Genomic DNA, 20362 nt, shown 5'->3' with positions numbered 1-20362 from the left:
GATTCGATGGAGAAGGTGAAATCTATTCAAGAAAAGCTTCTAGCGGCTCAAAGTAGACAGAAGGAGTATGCAGATCGGAAGGTTAGAGACTTGGAGTTTATGGAGGGTGAACAAGTCTTGCTGAAGGTTTCGCCCATGAAAGGGGTGATGCGGTTTGGTAAAAGGGGTAAGCTAAGTCCAAGGTACATTGGTCCCTTTGAAGTACTTAAGCGAGTAGGGGAGGTGGCTTATGAGTTAGCCTTGCCTCCAGGGCTGTCCGGAGTGCATCCGGTATTCCATGTGTCGATGTTGAAAAGATACCATGGGGATGAAAATTACATTATCCGTTGGGATTCAGTTTTGCTTGATGAGAATTTGTCTTATGAGGAGGAACCTGTTGCCATTCTAGATAGAGAAATTCGCAAGTTGAGATCAAGGGAGATTGCATCCATCAAAGTTCAATGGAAGAATCGACCCGTTGAAGAAGCCACTTGGGAGAAGGAGGCGGATATGCGAGAAAAATACCCATATCTGTTTACAGATTCAGGTACTCCTTTTCGCCCTTGTTTTCCTTCTTGTGATCGTTCGGGGACGAACGATGGGTAAATTGGTATCTATTGTAACGACCTGTTTAGTCGTTTTGAGCAGCAGATTTTATTTCTGGAAAAACAGGCTGAGGTGACGGACCCCACGACGGACCGTCATGGGCACGACGGACCGTCGCAGGGTCTCGTTTCAAAACACTTAGAAAAACTGAAAATTGGGTACTGAAATCGACTCTCTGAACTTCGTAACAGAATGGCAGGACGGACCGTCACAGGTGTGACGGAATGGCAGGACGGACCGTCACAGGTGTGACGGACCGTCACAAATTCTTCAGAGAAATTGAGTCTCTGAACTCTGTGACGGACAGCAGGACGGACCGTCGCAGGCGCGACGGGCCGTCACAGACTGCGAAATCCCAGTCTGGGTCGGATTTCTTGATACGTTTTAAGGGACGTTTTTGACTATTCTTGCCTTAATTATAAAGTTAGTGGGTTAATGTTAATAAGTCTAATTACTTGGGGGTTAAAAGAGGTAATCTTAAGTTAATTAGTGGGGCATTATTGCCATCTTTTATTCTTAATTATATGTTAATTAGGGTAAAAGGAAGAGGGTTTTGAATAAAGAAAATAGAAAGAACAAGAGAAAGAGAGAGAGAGAGTCGAACGAGAAAGAGGAGAAACGAAGAGAAACAAAGCTTGGAGAAAAATTTGCTTGCTTGATCACTAATCTTCGGTGGAGGTAGGTTATGGTTTCTCTTACGATATTTGTAGTAAACTCTTAATAGAGAATGATATGTATTGATAATATTGTAAACCCTGCTATGTGCTTAATTGTATGCTTGCATGAATGTAATTATATAATTGTGATTATATAAGCATGATGAAGTTATTGAATCCCAAATCTTGTAAAATCTTAATCTCTTTGTTAATAATGAGGCCTTGGTATAAAAGAAGGCGTGATGAACTAAAATAATGGGATTGATGATGCCTTGGTAAGAAAGAAGGCTTGATGAATTGATGGAAGGAGATTAGGGGATCGGGTGTCACGAACCGACACGTAGAATTAGGGGATCGGGTGTCACGAACCGACACGTAGTATTAGGGGATCGGGTGTCACGAACCGACACGTAGAATTAGGGGATCGGGTGTCACGAACCGACACGTAGTATTAGGGGATCGGGTGTCACGAACCGACACGTAGTATTAGGGGATCGGGTGTCACGAACCGACACGTAGTATTAGGGGATCGGGTGTCACGAACCGACACGTAGATTTAGGGGATCGGGTGTCACGAACCGACACATAGATTTAGGGGATCGGGTGTCACGAACCGACACATAGATTTAGGGGATCGGAGTGTCACGTACAGACACAAGAGGATTAATGAATATTGAGGGAGCGGAGTGTCACGTACCGACACGAGAAATAAAGATAATGAATCTTGAAAGATGTTAATATACTCAATCTAATGAACATGATTCCCAAATGAGTATGGTATCGAGGCTTGAGTCCTCATGTGTGAACTTGACGGTAATTGTTAATGATATAGTATTTGTTGTTGCTACATGTTGAGTATCATAGTTGATTTTATGATATTACTCGGTATATATTGATTTCTATTTTGAGTTGGCCGATGATATCTACTCAGTACTCGTGTTTTGTACTGACCCCTACTTTTATGTTCTCTTCTTATTTATTTGTGGAGTGCAGCAAACGTGCCATCGTCTTCAACTCAACAGTAATTCAAGCCAGTCTTACTACATCGGAAATTCAGGGTGAGCTAATGCTTCTAGCTTGGACTGGATCTTCTTCTTCAAGTCTTGATGCCTTGAACTTCCGGCATGGACTAGCTTCTTATGTATTTTTAGCTTTTAGAATACTTTTAGTTTAGTCATTTGATCGTAGATGTTCTTGTGATGATGACTTCCAGATTTTGGGGAATAATAGATGTTGAATTTTAGAAGTTAATGAATTTGTCTTTATTTAATGAGTTTAAGTCTTCCGCATTACTTTCTGTTGATATTATATTGAAATGTTAAGGTTAGATTGGTTGGTTCGCTCACATAGGAGGGTAAGTGTGGGTGCCAGTCGCAACCCGGTTTGGGTCGTGACAGTTTCATTGAATGTTACTATTTGTATTGAGAGAGTGAAGAAGAAGAGAGAAAAAGGGGGCAAAGAGAGGCGCGAGAGAGAGGAAGAAGACGAGTGAGGACGGAGAGACAATGGAGCGATGAAGAGAAAGAGAGAGGATAACTATAATTTTCTATTATATTTCTTTCAAAACTATATGGTGTATATTAAATAAATACCATATAACTTAAATATATAATTTTTCTTAAAATGAAGAGCAACTTTTACATATAGCAAATATAAAAATTTTATTTGTATATTGTAGTTATAGTTTGCATAATTGCGTTCATAGCAAAATTTATGTTTGCTTTGGAGCTTTTGATTTGTATAATTCACTAGATACATACCGTTTCATTAAAATTGCTTAGTTTTGTATAATTCATGTATGCATTTTTGTAAGATAAGATTTATATTTGTATAATTATAAGTGTATAAGACGAAAATATATGTATTTATATATTCATTTTTCGCTTTGTACAAACACAAACACATTTTATACATTTGCATACCAAATGAATAATTGCATATCAAAAATGGATAATTGTATACTAAACCAGATGGCAAAAAAAGGGATATTTATTGCGGATTACAAATAAAATAAACTATGGCTATAACATTTTATTTGAACACATTTTGTATATTTGTATACTGAATGTATTATTGTATACTGAAAATGGGTAACTGTATACTAAACCATATTTCAAAAAATTGGAATACTTATTGTGAATTATAAATAAAACAAACTATGGTTATAACATTTTATTTAAATTAATAATTCTCTATTTTATACGATTTTTCTTAAATGAATACCCTATATATGTCTAAACTTTTTAGGAAAAATTGTAACAAATGACAAATTAATAAATTAAATTAAATGCTATAATTACACTTTGATTTAATTGTGTCGTGTAGCAAATTGTTTGTCAGTCACCTCTATCTCTCAAACGCTTAATTGTGTCGTGTAGCAAATTGTTTGTCAGTCACCTCTATCTCTCAAACGCTCACTCGCCACTCTTTCTCTCTCTCGCTCCATGTCTCGCTCGCTCCCTCTCACTTTTATACAAACACAAGTGTATAAAATGTGTTTGTGTTTGTATAAAACGAGAAAAATTGTATATATACATATATTTTTGTTCCCCTCTCTCCTTTATCCCCTTTCAGATCTTGCTCGCCACCCTCACCTATATCGCTTATACAAACAGAAACGAATTGTATAAATTGCGTTTCTATTTGTATAAAGCGAGAGAAAATTGTATATATACATGAAAATACATATATTTTTGTCTTATACACTTATAATCATACAATATATATATTTCCTGCCTATTTTTTTTGTCTTTCTCTCTTTCTCGTTTTATACATACACAAGTTATACAATTGATTTATATACAACTGTTTTCTTTTGTATATGTATAGTGAATTATACAATTGATTTCTTTATATATGTATAGTGAATTATACAAACTTTATTATAACATACAAATATGAATTTTGTGTTTGTTATATGTGAAAGGTGTTTCAAACTTTTTAAAGTTAAAGAGTGCACCTTAGGCCCCAACTGAAATTTGGTGGGGCTAAGCCCAACAAAAAAGCTGCAGGCCGAGAAAAATTAAAGCCCATCAGGCGACATCCTCACCCCACCCACCCACCCCACTCGACCGAATTCTCTTCTTCCTTCCTTTGTTTTTTCAGATTACTTCAAAGGAAAGATATCGCTCTTTGTGCTGACCAAAAATGGGGGATCAAATAGCAAGAGGTGAGGATTTCGAGAGCAAGGCTGAGAAGAAACTCGGCGGATGGGCCATTTTCGGTTCCAAATACGAAGACGCAGCTGATCTGTTCGATAAAGCTGGCAATTGCTTTAAACTCGCCAAATCATGTTAGTTCTTTTTTCCCCATTTTTATACACGGTTATTTATAGTTTTACGAAGATCTAGTCGTATGCTTTTGAATCCCTAAATTCATATTCTGGTGATCCCACCCAGGTTTTGTTTTTCAGATTTCTTTTCTCATTTTCGCCAAACTTTGTTGTATGATATGCGGGTTCCAAATTATTGTGTGAGAATCTGTAAAAACTTTCATGCATTTTTTAATTAGAAGATCTTCCATAGTAATTTTTTTGGTCCAAGTAATTAGCAAAGCCCGCAAACATGTGTAAAATTTTGATGGTTTTGATTAAATAAATTAATTGTTGGAGCACTTGGGAAGATTGTCATTTCTATTAGTATTTTGTAATCTTCTAATCAACTGCAGCATTAATCATCTAGCAAGAGTTATTTACCGAACAGTTCTTACTTTGGACATGCATTGAGGATTGAATGGGTTATAACTTGCTTATATTCTTGCTTATAGCTTGGTATATAGGCCAATTTTGTAGACACAATTGATTCAGCTTGTAGACAGAAAAGTACCATTTTCTCGAATTTAGACTTTAAATTGTATAAGATGAACATAATTTTTTAATGGTGTAAAAGTGAATAAATTTCTTAAATAAAGGTCAATGTTTCATAAATATAATCACCCTAGTTGCATGCTAAGAAATTGCAGGATAATTTTTTGATGCCTGGTTCTTTCAGGGGATAAAGCTGGAGCAGTATATGTTAAATTGGCTAATTGTCATCTTAAGGTTAGTGTTAATTTATCTGTAGTAAGTTATGTCTCTCATTGATGCTCTTTAGTTTCATTCTTACTCATAGATATTTTCAGTTCTTGAAAGTCAATTTACTTTATGTTCACAGTTGGATAGCAAACATGAGGCTGCAAATGCTTATGCAGATGCTGCTCATTGCTACAAGAAGTCAAATATTAAAGGTTTGTAAGTCAAGGAATAATTATTTGCTTCAAACCAGCATTTTTATATTGCATGCTTCCGAAAAACATAGAAGCAACATCTTTGGATGTAAGTCTGTTCGGATCTCCATATAAGCCTCTTTTAGGAGATTGTTAGAGGTTCTGCATTTTGTAATATTGTCATGTCCCAGGACCAATTATTTGATTGTTTGTTGGTGTCATACTTGATTAGACCTTGTCCCAAAGTAGTTTCTCTACCATCATAAGCTGCTAAATGCACTCCTTTGTGGGTGAGATTGGTTTTCTTGCTATTAGAATGACAGTCGCAATTTGTTAATTTATAATAAGGATGGTAGAAGGATTGGAGTGTTGCACTGCCAATTATTCTGGGATATAGGATTGATTTAAACTTTCTTTCAGAGATAAGTTTCAGATTAATTAACAACAGAGAGAGTGTTGAAACATCTGAAACTACTGAATTAATGTTAAATATTTTAAACACGGAACTTACTGGATTAGTATGTAAGATGCGCAATGATTTACATGGTTACAAAGAAGGCGAAGTTATTGCACTTATGCAGCAAGATGCTTCATGCATTAATACATAACATCAAAAGTATCTATAAAATACTGTACATAGAAATTTATGCATAGCATCATTTATAATATACCATTCTGGAACAATAACTTTGTGGGATTTAGCGGAAGTAAGATAATTCACTCCCATTATTTCAGCTTTATGTTAATGTTCTAACTTCTGTTATTTCATAATATAAATATGATGAGTTATATACAGGTGGGGTTACTGAATCATTGAAAGATAGTATTATTGCTTTGACGGTTACTACTACAAAAAATAAATCTTTTTATAAATTCCAAGAGTGCTGCTTGTAACAAGTAATTTGAAGTACAGTTTGATTTCATTCTTCTCGTCTAAAAATTTACTTTTATGTTTGTAGCTGTAATTTTATATTTGAAACTGAACAAACTTATTGGAGGTTTGATGGTAATATTTGGAAATTTAAACAATAGATATTGCTAAGAACCAAAAATCAAAGTGCTGATAAGTAGGAGAGAGAGTGGGGGGGGGGGGGAGAAGGAGGGAGATTAAGTAGACCTTGGTGCCTACATACACACACTTCTTTAACTGATGCAGAATCACAAGTATATTGCCTCTAGGGTTTTGATTCAATGGTATAGGTAATACAGTGTGGGACGTGTGATCACACACATAATGACCGGGTCACCAAGTTTGGCATTCAAGTGGAGAAGTATAGAAGGGGAGGGCTCATTATCTGCTGAATTTCTAAAGTGGAATAGCAAAATAATGGTCAAGGAAAATGTGTTACTTAATTGTATGCATCTAGCCTATCCATTGTACTCTGTTCATGTCCATTTTGCTACCAAAATCATATAAAATACAATTCTAATGTGATATTATTTCTGAGAATATTTTCTGAAAATCACCACATTGTAATTATCTTCCATTTAGTTATCTTTAGCATTGGCTTACAAACTGAATCTCGTATTGTGCATCCTGCAGAGGCAGTATCATGTTTAGAGCAGGCAGTGAACTTATTTCTGGACATTGGGAGGCTAAATATGTCTGCAAGATATTACAAGGTATAACTATGTTGTCTGCTAGAATCTGAATGTGGTTTTGATGTTCTCTGTGTTCAATGAGTCTCTTCATGTAAGCACATGGTCTAATTCTTGGTTCTAGTCAGCCCAATGCTTACTTTCTTTTATGTACTTAATTGATTGGCCATTTTATATTACCAAGAAGGTGACAAGTGACTCGCCGTGTGTTGTGTCATTTTGTTATCCTCAAGCCAGTGATTGTAGAATGTAGCTATTTTAGTTGAAGTACCCTTGGAAGTTTGGTTTCACTGCCTGAAAGTGTAATGTGTACTGTTTGCAGGAAATTGCTGAATTATATGAGCAAGAGCAAAATTTGGATCAGGCTATTAATTACTATGAGAAGGCAGCTGATCTTTTCCAGAGTGAAGATGTAACTACAACTGCAAATCAATGCAAACAGAAAGTTGCACAATTCTCTGCTCAAATCGAGAAGTAAGATTCATTGAATTTAGGTAGTGATATAGTTTTCAAACAAAGAAAGAGTGTGATTCATGTCATGAAAAAGTTCTTGCTTAAAACTGGAAGATCTCTGTCAACATCATTGTAGTTGATCTGGTTTTCTTATACGTTGATGTAATCAGTCTCTTGTTATGGATGACAAACAAGGAAGATAAGAAAGAGGTCAATATCAGTAGTTAGGAAAAGGTTCATCACTTCCAAATTAAGAGAACAATGAATAAATGCCTTTTGAACTATTACTAAAGTTGTAAGCTTTTGTTTTACCTTTTTATTGTTCTCATGTGTTTTTTAAGAAATGGAATATTTTCTTACAAATTCTGACATTACTCTCAGATATCCGAGAGCGATCGAGATCTTTGAGGAGATTGCACGTCACTCAGTCAATAACAACTTGTTGAAGTATGGAGTTAGAGGACATCTTCTTAATGCTGGTATTTGCCAACTTTGTAAAGGTGATGTTGTTGCAATCAACAATGCGTTGGAGCGATATCAGGTACCAGGGTTACGTGTTGAGCCACTAAATTCTTTCCATAAATATGATATCAGTAGTTAAATATTGCATCTTTATCTGCAGGAGCTGGATCCAACATTTTCAGGGACACGTGAATGCAAATTGCTAGTGGTATATGTCATAGCTTGTGTATTCCTATTTGTGAATGTTGTTTTCTCTCCTGCTTCCTGGCCCTTTTTTATTTCAAAGTTATTGAGTCTGGTTTTTGTGAAAATGGTTTCATCTTATCGAATCTACAAATTGCAATGATATTTCACACGATCCAATGCATCTATGGGTAAGTATCTCCTAGTATTCCAAATGATCATATAGAGATGCATTCACCCAAGGACCAAAGCCAATATAAGATTTCACTCAAGTGCTTATTCTTGCTGAGTCACAGTAATCACACATGCTTTTTCTGATGTGACATTAAAACTAATTCGGGAGGATATTTCCTAATGACAGGATTTGGCAGCTGCAATTGATGAGGAAGATGTTGCAAAGTTCACTGATGCTGTCAAAGAGTACGATAGCATGACACAACTGGTAATGTTGAACTCAACACTTTTTTACAAATTCTTCGGGTCTTGCCATTTCCTCTTTACTTTCTGTGTTAAAAACAATCATGATGTTCTTCTCCTTTTTAAGTGCTTTCTTCTTGCTGGAAAATTTCTTCAGCTCTGCTTCATATCTTGCAAAAGAGAAATCCTTTGATAAGCATTTTTTTAAGTAAGAGCAGTACAGGAGGAACCGAATGTGCAGAGCGTATGAAGAAAAATAATCCAAATAATTCTTCAAGTATATAGTGTGCTACGTGAAAAGCTCAACAGGTCATCTATATACGTGGTTATGTCCTTGTTCTGTTGCAGACCAAATCATATAAGTCCTTGGACATTCCATGTTTTTCAACCCCCTTAAAAGATATGCAGCTTCTCTCCTGAATGCTATTGTTAATGCATTAAGGTTAACTTACCATGCTTCATACTAGGCATACCCCAGTGTTATTAAAAGCCATTGCTTCATCACAAGGATGCGAACTGTGAGATTATCGCTTTAGTATTTCAAACAAACACACAAGGTGTTCCCAGGAGAAGCGTTGATCCATTAAATCTCAACTTCAAGAAGTTAACTTTTATCATCATTATCGTATATTGGATGCTGAAATTAGTTATTTTAATTGACAGTTTGCTTCTTTAGTGCTAAATTCATATGGCATTTTTAATCTTCTGCAAGTTGTGTTCTCGACTTCAAATAAGTGCACCCTTCACTTCTTGCTTTTCGGTTTAAACTCCGGGAACTTCATAGTTCTTTGTGCTTCTAAAAACATTGGGCATACTTCATTCACTTGGTCTTCCTGTGGTTTAACAACATTCCCTTATAATCCCATAAGTGGAGTCTGGTAAAGGTAGGATGTACGAACACCCTATCCCTATTTTTTGAGGTAGAGAGGTTTTCGATAGGCCCTTAACTCGAGATGTTTCAAAGCAAGATTGCAAGAAAAATATGATAACAATAAGCAAGATACAAAACAAATGAAGCAACTTATAGTAATACACTTGAAGAATAAGAGACTACATACCATTTAACATGGAGAAAAGAAAAGGTCCCGTACCTCTCCCACATGAAGTTCGATAGCACTTGGCTACCTTCTAACTTTCTACCCTAATCTTCGACCTCCAAACCATTCTAGCTATGGTCATATGCAATCATCTCCCCAGTTCTTTTTTGGCCTACCTCCTAGCTCTTGCTACAACCAAGAGCCAACCTCGCACACTTTCTTATTGGCTAGTCCACACACCTTCTCTTCATATGTCCGAACCATCCCAACTTCACTACCCTCGTCGCTTCCACCACAGAGGCCACTCCCACCTTATCTCCGTTTAACTTCATTTATGATCATCTCTCTCCTACAGTACCTTTATCTTCTTAACATGGACATTATTGACTGGCTAGCACTTCCCCTAATAACAATGTTGGTCTAACCACCACTTTGTAGAACTTACCTTTAAGCTTTGACAACATTCTCATCGCATAGTATCCCGAGGCGAGTCTCCATTTCACCCACCCCGCTCCTATACGGTGTGTGATATCATGGTCAATCCCATCTCCTTGGATTATTGACCCACTCTGTAGACTTCCAGTTCGGAAGACCTAATAAAGTATAGACACCACTATAGCAAACCTAATTGGCTGTCATTCAGTGCATAAGCTGGTAGCATCTTCTCCGATTCTTGTGAAGCATTATCTGACCTCAGGTTCTTTTGTATGGAACTGAAGGTTGAATGTTTGGCATCAACTCTGTTTGTTCTCTAGGGTGCTTATTTGTGTTTTGAATGTAGCATAGATTAACCACATATGTTTAACTCAATACTTTTTGTTTTACGGCAATTGTCTAGACATTTCCTAGCTTTGGATACTAGAGGTCTGTAGTGGTTTTGTACCAACAAAGATCTCCTTTTTGTGTGGGCCACCATTATCTTCGCTATTTGAGTACATGAAGGGGCATAATTTTCTGAAGGAGACAGATTACCTTACGAGCTTTATAGAGAAGTGCTTGAAATTGAGGACCACTGATGGTGCAGTTAACCTGATTTCACTTACGTATGTAGGATAGAGAGGGTATATTATGCTAAACTTGTATGAGAATCTGCAGATTTTGTCAGTTCTGGTGCAGTAGACCTTGAAACTCGCCAAATGCGTTGGCGTTTGAACTTGAAAGCAGATTTGACTTAGACATGGCTAATGCAAGTGCTCCAAATAGTAATAGTCATGCCTGAGGCAGCTGACTTAACAACAATGTAATCTATTTGTTTATCTGGTTATTGACATTATATTCAATCTTGACATATCTATATTGGTGGATTCATTTTTGTCATCAATGCTTTGTGATTCTATACTTGGATGCTTAATTGACTGGGCACAGATTGCTGTGTTAGTTTACAATCTACTTATGATGTTTTGCATTGGCATAAATCTCACTCCACAGGATGCTTGGAGGACAACACTACTTCTAAGAGTCAAGGAAACATTGAAGGCGAAGGAGCTTGAGGAAGATGATCTTACTTAATTTGTTCCTCTCATGTATTGTAAACTACTAGCCTTCATGTGATTTTATTTGTACTGGCTGATTGATTGTTATCATGGTTGTTTGAATGCATTGTGTTTGTACTAGTTTAACTGGTTATAAAGGTTTTTGTCTTAACGGTCGAAGTTGATGCCTTGAGGCTGAGATTAAAAGTCGAAGTTTTGTACAATTCTGTATTGGTGTGGGTATTTGTACTTCCAATTATGTGTAAATAAATGTTCTTCTCGTTTGGACTAGAAGAACAATAAAAATGTGCCTTATATTTTGGTCATTCGATGTTATTCATGAAGGATCAATAGGGTATAACAAAAAGAAAACATTGAACCATTCGAGGTGGATTAGATGGTTGGCTTGGGACTTTTATATAGAGGTCTGCTTGAGAGGTGGTGACAGTAGGGGGCTGGCCTTATGGGTTGAGTTCATTGCATGAGACTTGTCCCGTGCGAGTCGTATGGTGTGCAGTGGTGGCAAATGGGCGGGCTGGGTCAAATGTTGGCGGTGGGTTGAAAATGAGTAAATCTCATATGACTCCAGTATGTTCACTTCTTAGTCTTAAAAGAGTCGCTTAATTACCCAAAGTCTGAGAATCATTTGTACTCCAAAATGCCCCTTTTCAATCCTAAAGGGTATCTTGAAATTTGGACAAGTGTGATATTCTTCCATCAAATCATTTTAAACAGAAAATATTTTGTGAATGAACTAGAATAGTTTAAGAATTACTCTTTAATTTTGTAGACGGCTACTCGAAACTGCTCCATTACATTTGAGAAAAATAGATTAACTCATGTTGCTCTCTTTGTCATCATAGATTAATATTATTTCTACACTAAACGGCTCATGTTTCTCTCTTTGGTGCTAATTAATGTTGTACAAGACATAAAAAAACAATTTAGTTTGTAATGACATCCTACAAATTCTTAGCACTTAAATTCGAAGAGGGCATGAAGAATGTCTTGTCTCACTTTATTGAGTAGTTGTGTCTCATATATGATTTAATTGCCTCTTTTTAGCACCACCAATAAATCCATTAACTGGCTTTTAAGGTTAGTGAAAGGCTAAGAATCACCAAAGGCAAGCTCTTTCATCATATACATATAACATATATAATCGGTCTACATATATAATGAATTGCTTTTCTTTTAAGTTTATTTAAATATATTATTATTTTCTCTCTTTTTTTGCTAATGTTTTATTTTTAATTTTTTATGTGACTGACATAGTTAAGACACAAAATTAAAAAATATCTTAATACATTTAACATAATTTTAACTAAAAGTCACAAGAAATATATTTATTTTACTTTTTTAAACTACATGTATGTCCCGTCGAATTAAACCATTTTGTTTAAACAAAAAAATATCTTACGTGTTAAAGAAATATATGCTGTTGGTGTCAGCAATAACAGGAAAAATAGAAAACCCCAACAGTGAAAATTCCAATCTAAGTTCAAATGTGTCTTAACTTTAGTTTAATGGATTCCAACACTAATTATCTTTGTAGGAATAAAATAAATAAACCGTAAGCAAAGTTAAACGATTCCAGCACTAATTACCTTTCTAGGAATAAATAAGCCGTAAGCCTCCACACATTTTCTTTTGAGAAATTAAAGTATTGAAAATATTTTAAATTTGATATAAAAGATTAGCTTTGTTTTTAAATTATTGACAATTTTTAAAATATTTATTTATCTGATCAATTAAATTTAAAATATTCTACACTCCTAATTTTTTTTATTAAGAGTTACATGCTTATACAGGATTTGACACTACATACTATAGCATGTTGCATATCAGAATTGTATCTAAATTTTATTAATCAAGTAATTAAATATTTTAAAAATTATTAATAATTTAAAAATAAATTAATAATTTATAATAAATTTTAAAAGTACTTTCAATATTTATATCTATTTCTTTACGAAAAAGTTTTTTTAAAAAATAGTCCACGGTCGGAAATCAAAGAATTATTATATTAATTAATGTAAGAAAAATGGCACCGTCCTCCTTTGTTCATTTCAACTTTTTCGCTACTGTCGATAAAGTAGGTGGAAACAAAGTAAAAAACATCGATAGATGACTGATTAGAGTATTTATTGCCATGCATTAAAATCGTAATATTTGTTGTTTTTTTGTGAAATTGATACTCTTATTTTTATATTTCTCGAATACGATAACAATAATAAAAAATTATCATATCCCCTAAAATTCTAAAGATAAAATTTAGAGGAGAATAGGGCGAATAATCACTATCCTGCAGAAAAAAAAAATTAAAAATCTAGACTTAAATATAAAAAATTAAAGCAAAAAAATGTAAAAATTATAGCAATCCCTAATAAAGGGAAAATTGTATATATTAGCAAACTAATAACCTAAATTAAATGGAATAGCTAGGATTTGATTTAATTGTGCTCCATAGCAAACATTAGCTAAAATTTGCCAGCGTCTCTCTCCAAAAAATCTCGCTCACCACTCTCCATTCTCGCTCGCCTCTCTCGCTTTATACACAGAAGTGTATAATTCTGAATCTGTTTTGTATAAAGCGAGAAAAAATTGTATATACACATGCAAAAATGTATATCTTCGTGTTATACACTTAATTATACAATTTACAAAAATTTTACTTCAAATATTGCAGAGAAAAAGGCCAACGAATTATACAATTGCGAATTATACAATTGCAGTGAAATACAATTTTCTCTAGCTTTATACAACAGAAGTGTATATATTGTGTTTCTGTTTTTGTATAAAGTGAGAGAAAAACATATATCTTCTTGCTATACACTTATAATTATGCAATATACATACATTTTAATTCGATTCAACTGTATGCAAAACAAATTATACAATTGCAGCGAAATAGGCCAGCGAATTATACAATTTAGGCCAGCGAATTATACAATTGTATATGTATAGCAAATTATACAGTTTTATGTTTGCTATGGAGCGCAATTATGCAAAGTTTGCTATAGCATACAAATATGAATTTTTTATTTGCTATATGTGAAAGTTGTCCATAATTACGAATTAGTTTTACTAGAATTAATTTTTACTTTGAATTGCATTAGTAACTTGGCTGCTTTTGATATAATTTTTTCAACTTTAATTTGTATTAATAAATCAATTGCATGTATTGTCAATGCTACTCTTTTAACTTTGTACTATTCAATTTTATTAAATTTTCGGTATGGAACACAAACAATAGAATCATCTCATTTCAATAATAGAATTAAGTGACACCTTTTTTTAGCCAAAAGTCTTATTTTCATTACAATTTTTTTCTGTTTGTATTATTATTAGTTATAACTTTCACTCTTAAACATTTTTCATAATTTTTATGTGTCTCTTTGTGATAATTTTTAAAAATATTTAATTAATATTTCAAAAATCATAATAAACAAATATAATAACAAAGACACAATGAAGAAGTTCAAATATATTTTCAAGAAATGAAAATTTGTATAAAGAATCAAGCACTCCTACAAAAATAGAGAAAATTAAAAAATAGAATAACATTTTCAACTTAATACAATACATTGTTATTTTAAAGGGAAAATACTTAAATATGCCATCGAACTTTTAGAAAAGACTTATTTATATCATCCGTTGCAAGTTGGCTCATTTATGTCATTGCTGATAAAGAAAAGGCTCTTTCATACCATTTTTTTAACTACAATTTTGCAAAACCATTTTTTACACACTAAACAAGGTTTTAACACTTTTTTATTGGTGTTTTTGGATCACATGTACATTTTTTATTCATCAACTAATTAAGTTAATTCTTTTTTTAAAAAAAAAATCTCTAAAATCAATTTAAAAATATTTAAATGAATCAGATGTGTAGAATAGTCTTAACAACATTCAAACTCATTTAATACGCTCTATTCCCAAAAAAACGCACAACTTCGCCTAAAATTTGCTATTGTTACAATAATTTCAATTAAAGTTCGGATATATATTCACTAAATACTACTTATTAAGGTATGCATAAAATTTTGAATATAAAAGAGTATTCATGTCTTTTTGTTGTTTTATTTTTGCATATGTTTTTTTTTATTTATACACTAATACAGTTGTAATTACAATAACTGGATAAGGAAAATATATTACTTGTACTATTAGCATATGAATACTTTGAATTCAAATTAGTGTTTTTATTTATAAAACTTAAAATATTAATATATCAAAGATACAAATATTTATAAAAACTTAATGTATTTATACATCAAACAAGGTAAAGTAATACAATTTTAGCATATAAGTACAGTAGTTTGGAAAATGAATACATTAATGTTAAACAAAAAAAAATGAATACACCAATATACTATACATATGAATACATTGTTGTTAAATAAGAAAATGAAAAAACAATAGAGTTTGTATGTATCAAAGTATGTAAGTATTCGACTGTATAAAAATTTGAAAAACCAACAATAAGTCAATTTTTTTCGTGATGTTATTCCTATAATTCTTGAGGCTTGATGTTAACTTAGGTATTTCTTTATAAAAATATAGTATTAATGTATCCAACTATACTTGTATTGCTTAATCAAATTGGATAAATTACTTATGTATCCAAATATACTTATATTCACAAATCACCATTTCAACTTGTCTTAATATTACAATACAATTATCTATGTATATAATTATTATACTATATACAAATTTGACAAACAACAAAATTTTCTCTCTACACTCTCTGCTAACAAAATAATTTAACGGATCTGCTGAACTGCAGATATTTCCCACGCCCCATCTCATAGATCACTGGGGATTTCTCATCAGTGCGTCGGGACAAGGAAATGATTCCAGCAGTAGAGGTGACACTCTTCGCAAGGTGATATGCAATTTCATCATGAAAAGAAAAGTATAAAAGCAATATAATTTTCATTGAAAAAGCAATTTCAATCAATACCCTATAAAAATAGATGAAAATAGATGTATATAAATAAAATTTTCATGAAAACGAGGGGAAAAATCAGTTAAAAGATTATATTATAATGAATTCAAATCACAAAAATCGCTCCTAAATCATAAAAAAAGATTTTAAATTGGAAGGAATTTGGAGGCAAAAATACAAAAATGATGTGATATAATGATAATGATGAAAGAGAACGTATTAGTGAGGACCTAATTAATTATGAGTATATATAATAACTTTCTTATTTAATATTTATTTGTTTATATTAAATATATATATATATATATATATATATATATATATATATATATATATATAAATTGATAATTGGTATAGAATTAATTTTACTATTTATTGTATATTATATCCATATAACATTAAAAAATAAATTAAACTATAGCTATTTTATTTAAATGTATATTGATGTTTGTCATATTCTGTAATTTTTTTCACTCATTCATTCATTCCTTCATTTCACATAATATAATAAATTGTATTTGTATTCGTAAATACAATATATTCAATAAATATTAATTATAAAAATATTCATAAAATTTTGAAAAATAATGCATTTATATCCATGTTATTATATAAATAACTATGATATTTTCTTTCACATTTGGATAAAGTAAAAAAGACAATTTTTTATTAGATATAAAAACTAACTGTAAAGGTATATTTTATTATTCTTATAAGTATATTTAATCCTTATTGTAAAACTATGAACATGTTTAATCATTTTTACGTGTAATGTTTCAATTTAATTTTAATTTCAACAACTTTATTTTCAAAACTAATTTACATTTAATCTTTTATCATACTATTGGAACAAAAATGCCTATAATGTTAGCAAATTTATGGGACCCAATTGTTTTAAGGCATGTAGCATCTTGTCTCACCGTCTTAATAAATAGGAAACTTACCTAAATATATTATAATAAAAAAATAAATATTATTTAAAATAATATTTTTTTAATTGATATTTTTTATTCCATTTATAATATAAGTCTAACACATTACAAAAAATAATTTATTATTTACATTTAATACAAATTTTAGTGATAGATAATACATATATTACACATTTAATTATAGTACAATGTGTAAAATATTTATCAAACAAACATAATATATTTCAAAAAGTAATAAATATATATATATTGTATATTCACTTTTAATAAATATTGCATATTCAACATAGTATTGCTATAAATGGTAATAAATAAAAAGTTAAAGTCATATGCGACCCCTTAAAGTTGTCTGCATATTTCATTAAGACACTTTAACTAGAATTGGTACCTATTGAACACTTCTATTGTTCAGAATAAGTATCTATTTAACTTTTTTCGCTGATATGGCAAGGAAAGGGTATTTTTGGTTATCTTTTTTAAATCTCTTTCTTCTTCCTTCTTCCTTAGCCATTTCTTCCCAAACCAATACCATCTTCGCCGATGATGTTGCCACCAACACTTTCCACCATTTTCTTTTCTCCTGCCTTCTCTTCCTCCCTCCCCCTCACCTCTATCATATTTAACTATGGAAAACACCATTACAATTTTCTTCTCCATTTTCTTTAAATTTGTTCGATATTGTGATCTTATTTACGGAAAAAAAATATAGACTCATACAATGACTACTCTATTTCTTCTTCCATTTTTTTCTTATCGAAAATATATCTAACAAATTAGATTTAAATTAAAAAAAACAAATCTACTTAGATAATTATGTAATCAGTGATTTTATTGATATCTAAAATTAGAAATGATTCATATTTTTTAGGTTCATGTATTGACTAATTTTTATGTATATGCAATTTGCTATTTTCAACTTAAAAAAAAAAACAGATCTGAAAACAGAATAATGAGTTAAGAGGATTTCAAGGTAATGACAATTATGGTGGAGGAGGGGCTATGGTGAAGAATAGGATTTGAAAGTGATGACAACACTTCAATTTTTTCTTTTTTCTTTTTTCTTTTTTTTTCCCATCAAAATGCCACATGTACGTAATTGATTTGTCAATTTTTCACGTCATCGCGAGTGTATTACACATATTTCGTAGTTTTAACTGATTGTCACAAAAGTATTCAAAAGGTTCAAATCCAAATTAGTAAGGGTCTCCCATAGGTACAAGTCCTAATTGAGGTATCTAAGTGAATTATGCGGACAACTTTAAGGGGTCGTCTATGACTTAAAACGTCGCTAAAATCAATAATTATTTATTAAAATATACTAATTATATAATTTTTTCTAATAAATATTACTTGAATTTTGTTCATTATTTTTTGAAAACGTTTTCTCTTGACACTTTTTTTGTTTCATTTATCATATTTTCACATTAAAAAGTGAAATCAAAATTTAAAAAATCTGGATGATAATAGTCTAATAAATTCACGAGGGAAAGATATACAATTCTTTCGATATCAAAAAGGGTTTCTTCAATCAAATTATATTTCTTCATGAGTTTTTCGCTTGCCTTTGTTGATTAGCATATGAGCTTTTATTGAGCCCGGAACCTAAAGGATATAAAATATTAATAAAAATTTTAAAATAGTATATAAAATTTTATATAAACCAAAACGGTAAAATAGCTGAAACAACAGTGATTTACTCCACCGGAAAAAGCAAAATCGCTGCCACTGCAACGATTTTGCAAAATGTGAATTTTTTTTCAAAAAAATTCAAATCGCTACCTAGGTTTTTAGAAAATCGTTTCCTAGGCAGCGATTTTTTTTTTATTTAAATTTTTTTATTATTTTTTAAAAAATCTTTGCCTAGGCAACGATTTTCAATTTTTTATAAAAGTTTTTTTTTATGAAAATCGTTGTCTGGGTAGCGATTTAGTTTTTTTTTGAATTTTTTTTTATAAAATCGGTGCCTAGGCAGTGAGTTTAAATTATTTTTTTTTTGAAAATCGCTGCGATTTCCATATTTTTTTTTAAAAAATTATTTTTTTAGAAATCGTTGCCTAGGCAGCGATTTTCTAAAAAATTTACAAAAAATTGAAAATCGCTGCCTAGGTAGAAATTTTATATAAAAAAAAAAGAAGTTAAATAATGATTTACCATTTGAAAGTTAAAATTTCGTTTTTCACATGACCAATTTTGACTAAAATTCATATTATTGCTATTATTTTTTATTTGTTGTTGGAATAATATTTTCGAAGTTTATTATTATATAGAGAAGTTAATTTCAGTTTATTAAGAAGTTATTGAGACAAACTATTAGTTAATTACTTGGAGCCTTTTCATTATCACATGCTGATCTTTCGTATTCTATCCATCTCAAAAATTGGTTGATTAGTTTCTCTCTTATCTTTTAATGAATTTATATTTGAATTTTTTTTGAAAAGAAATTGTGATTTTTAATTTTTTGTAAAATTTTTTTTTTTTTTATAAAATCGCTGCTTAGATAGCGATTTAATTTTTTTTGAACGATTTTTATATTTTTTAAAAAAAAATGAAATCGCTGCCTAGGCAGCGATTTTCTAAAAAAAATAATTTTATTTTACAAAAAATTAAAAATCGCTCCCTAGGTAGTGATTTCAATTTTATATATAAAAAAAACACATTTTGCAAAATCGCTGCAGTGGTAGCGATTTTGTTTTTTCGCTGGAGTAAATCATTGTTGTTTCAGCGATTTTGCCGTTTTGGTTAATATAAAATTTGTATATACCGTTTTGAAATTTTTGCTAATATTTTATACCTTTAGGCTTCGGACTCAACTTTTATCAATAAGAAAATAATTAATTTTCAGATAAGTTTTCAAGTTACTTTTAATAATATTATATTGGAAAAATAATCAAGTCCCCTCAACCTATGCCCGAAATCCCAGAGACACATTTATACTATACTAAGGTTCTATTACCCCTCTGAACTTATTTTATATGTAATTTTCTACCTCTTTTTAGCCTACGTGGCACTAGTTCGAAAAGAAAAGTCAACCATCGTTGGTCCCTCAAGATAGTGCCACGTAAGCTAAAAAGGGGTAAAAAATTATTAATAAAATAAGTTCAGGGGTAATAGGACCTTAGTATAGTATAAGTGTGTCTCTGAGATTTCGAGCATAGGTTAAGGGTGTACTTGGGCATTATCCCTATTATATTCATAATAATCCAAGATTATATATTTTTCTTTGCTTCATAGTATATATGAAGGTAAGAAATGTTTTAATATTCAAGTCTTTCGTTTATGTACTTAGACGTATTTAAAAAAAAATATTTTATGCATATATTGTCATCCTCGATCCTCTAGACAAGTATATGATCAAGAGTATGTTTGTAAAAATGAACAATGTATCGTCACTATATAAGTACTTGCTCTT

General features: G+C 31.6%; 1 protein-coding gene across 1 annotated transcript; it reads left to right on the top strand.

The window, feature by feature from the left end:
• Nucleotides 1-4183: 4183 nt before the first annotated feature.
• Nucleotides 4184-11393, top strand: LOC101266422 (alpha-soluble NSF attachment protein). Its single transcript, XM_004240852.4, has 9 exons — nucleotides 4184-4533; nucleotides 5231-5280; nucleotides 5393-5465; nucleotides 6988-7067; nucleotides 7366-7517; nucleotides 7878-8037; nucleotides 8119-8166; nucleotides 8503-8583; nucleotides 11024-11393. The coding sequence occupies exons 1-9, from the start codon at nucleotides 4389-4391 to the stop codon at nucleotides 11102-11104; spliced, it is 870 nt and encodes a 289-aa protein (XP_004240900.1). The 5' UTR covers nucleotides 4184-4388; the 3' UTR covers nucleotides 11105-11393.
• The last annotated feature ends 8969 nt before the right edge of the window (nucleotides 11394-20362 follow it).

This window comes from Solanum lycopersicum, chromosome 6, assembly GCF_036512215.1.
Source record: "Solanum lycopersicum chromosome 6, SLM_r2.1".
Classification (NCBI taxonomy): domain Eukaryota; kingdom Viridiplantae; phylum Streptophyta; class Magnoliopsida; order Solanales; family Solanaceae; genus Solanum; species Solanum lycopersicum.
Note: the sequence above shows the minus strand (reverse complement) of the source record. Positions and strands in the feature narration are given on the sequence as shown.

Bases quoted from the DNA above. Each gene is read 5' to 3' on its own strand.
- LOC101266422 (XM_004240852.4), top strand. From the start codon at position 4,389: ATGGGGGATCAAATAGCAAGAGGTGAGGATTTCGAGAGCAAGGCTGAG. The intron at 5,281-5,392 runs GTTAGTGTTAAT...TTATGTTCACAG, and splicing joins TGGCTAATTGTCATCTTAAG to TTGGATAGCAAACATGAGGC. The intron at 5,466-6,987 runs GTTTGTAAGTCA...TGCATCCTGCAG, and splicing joins CAAGAAGTCAAATATTAAAG to AGGCAGTATCATGTTTAGAG.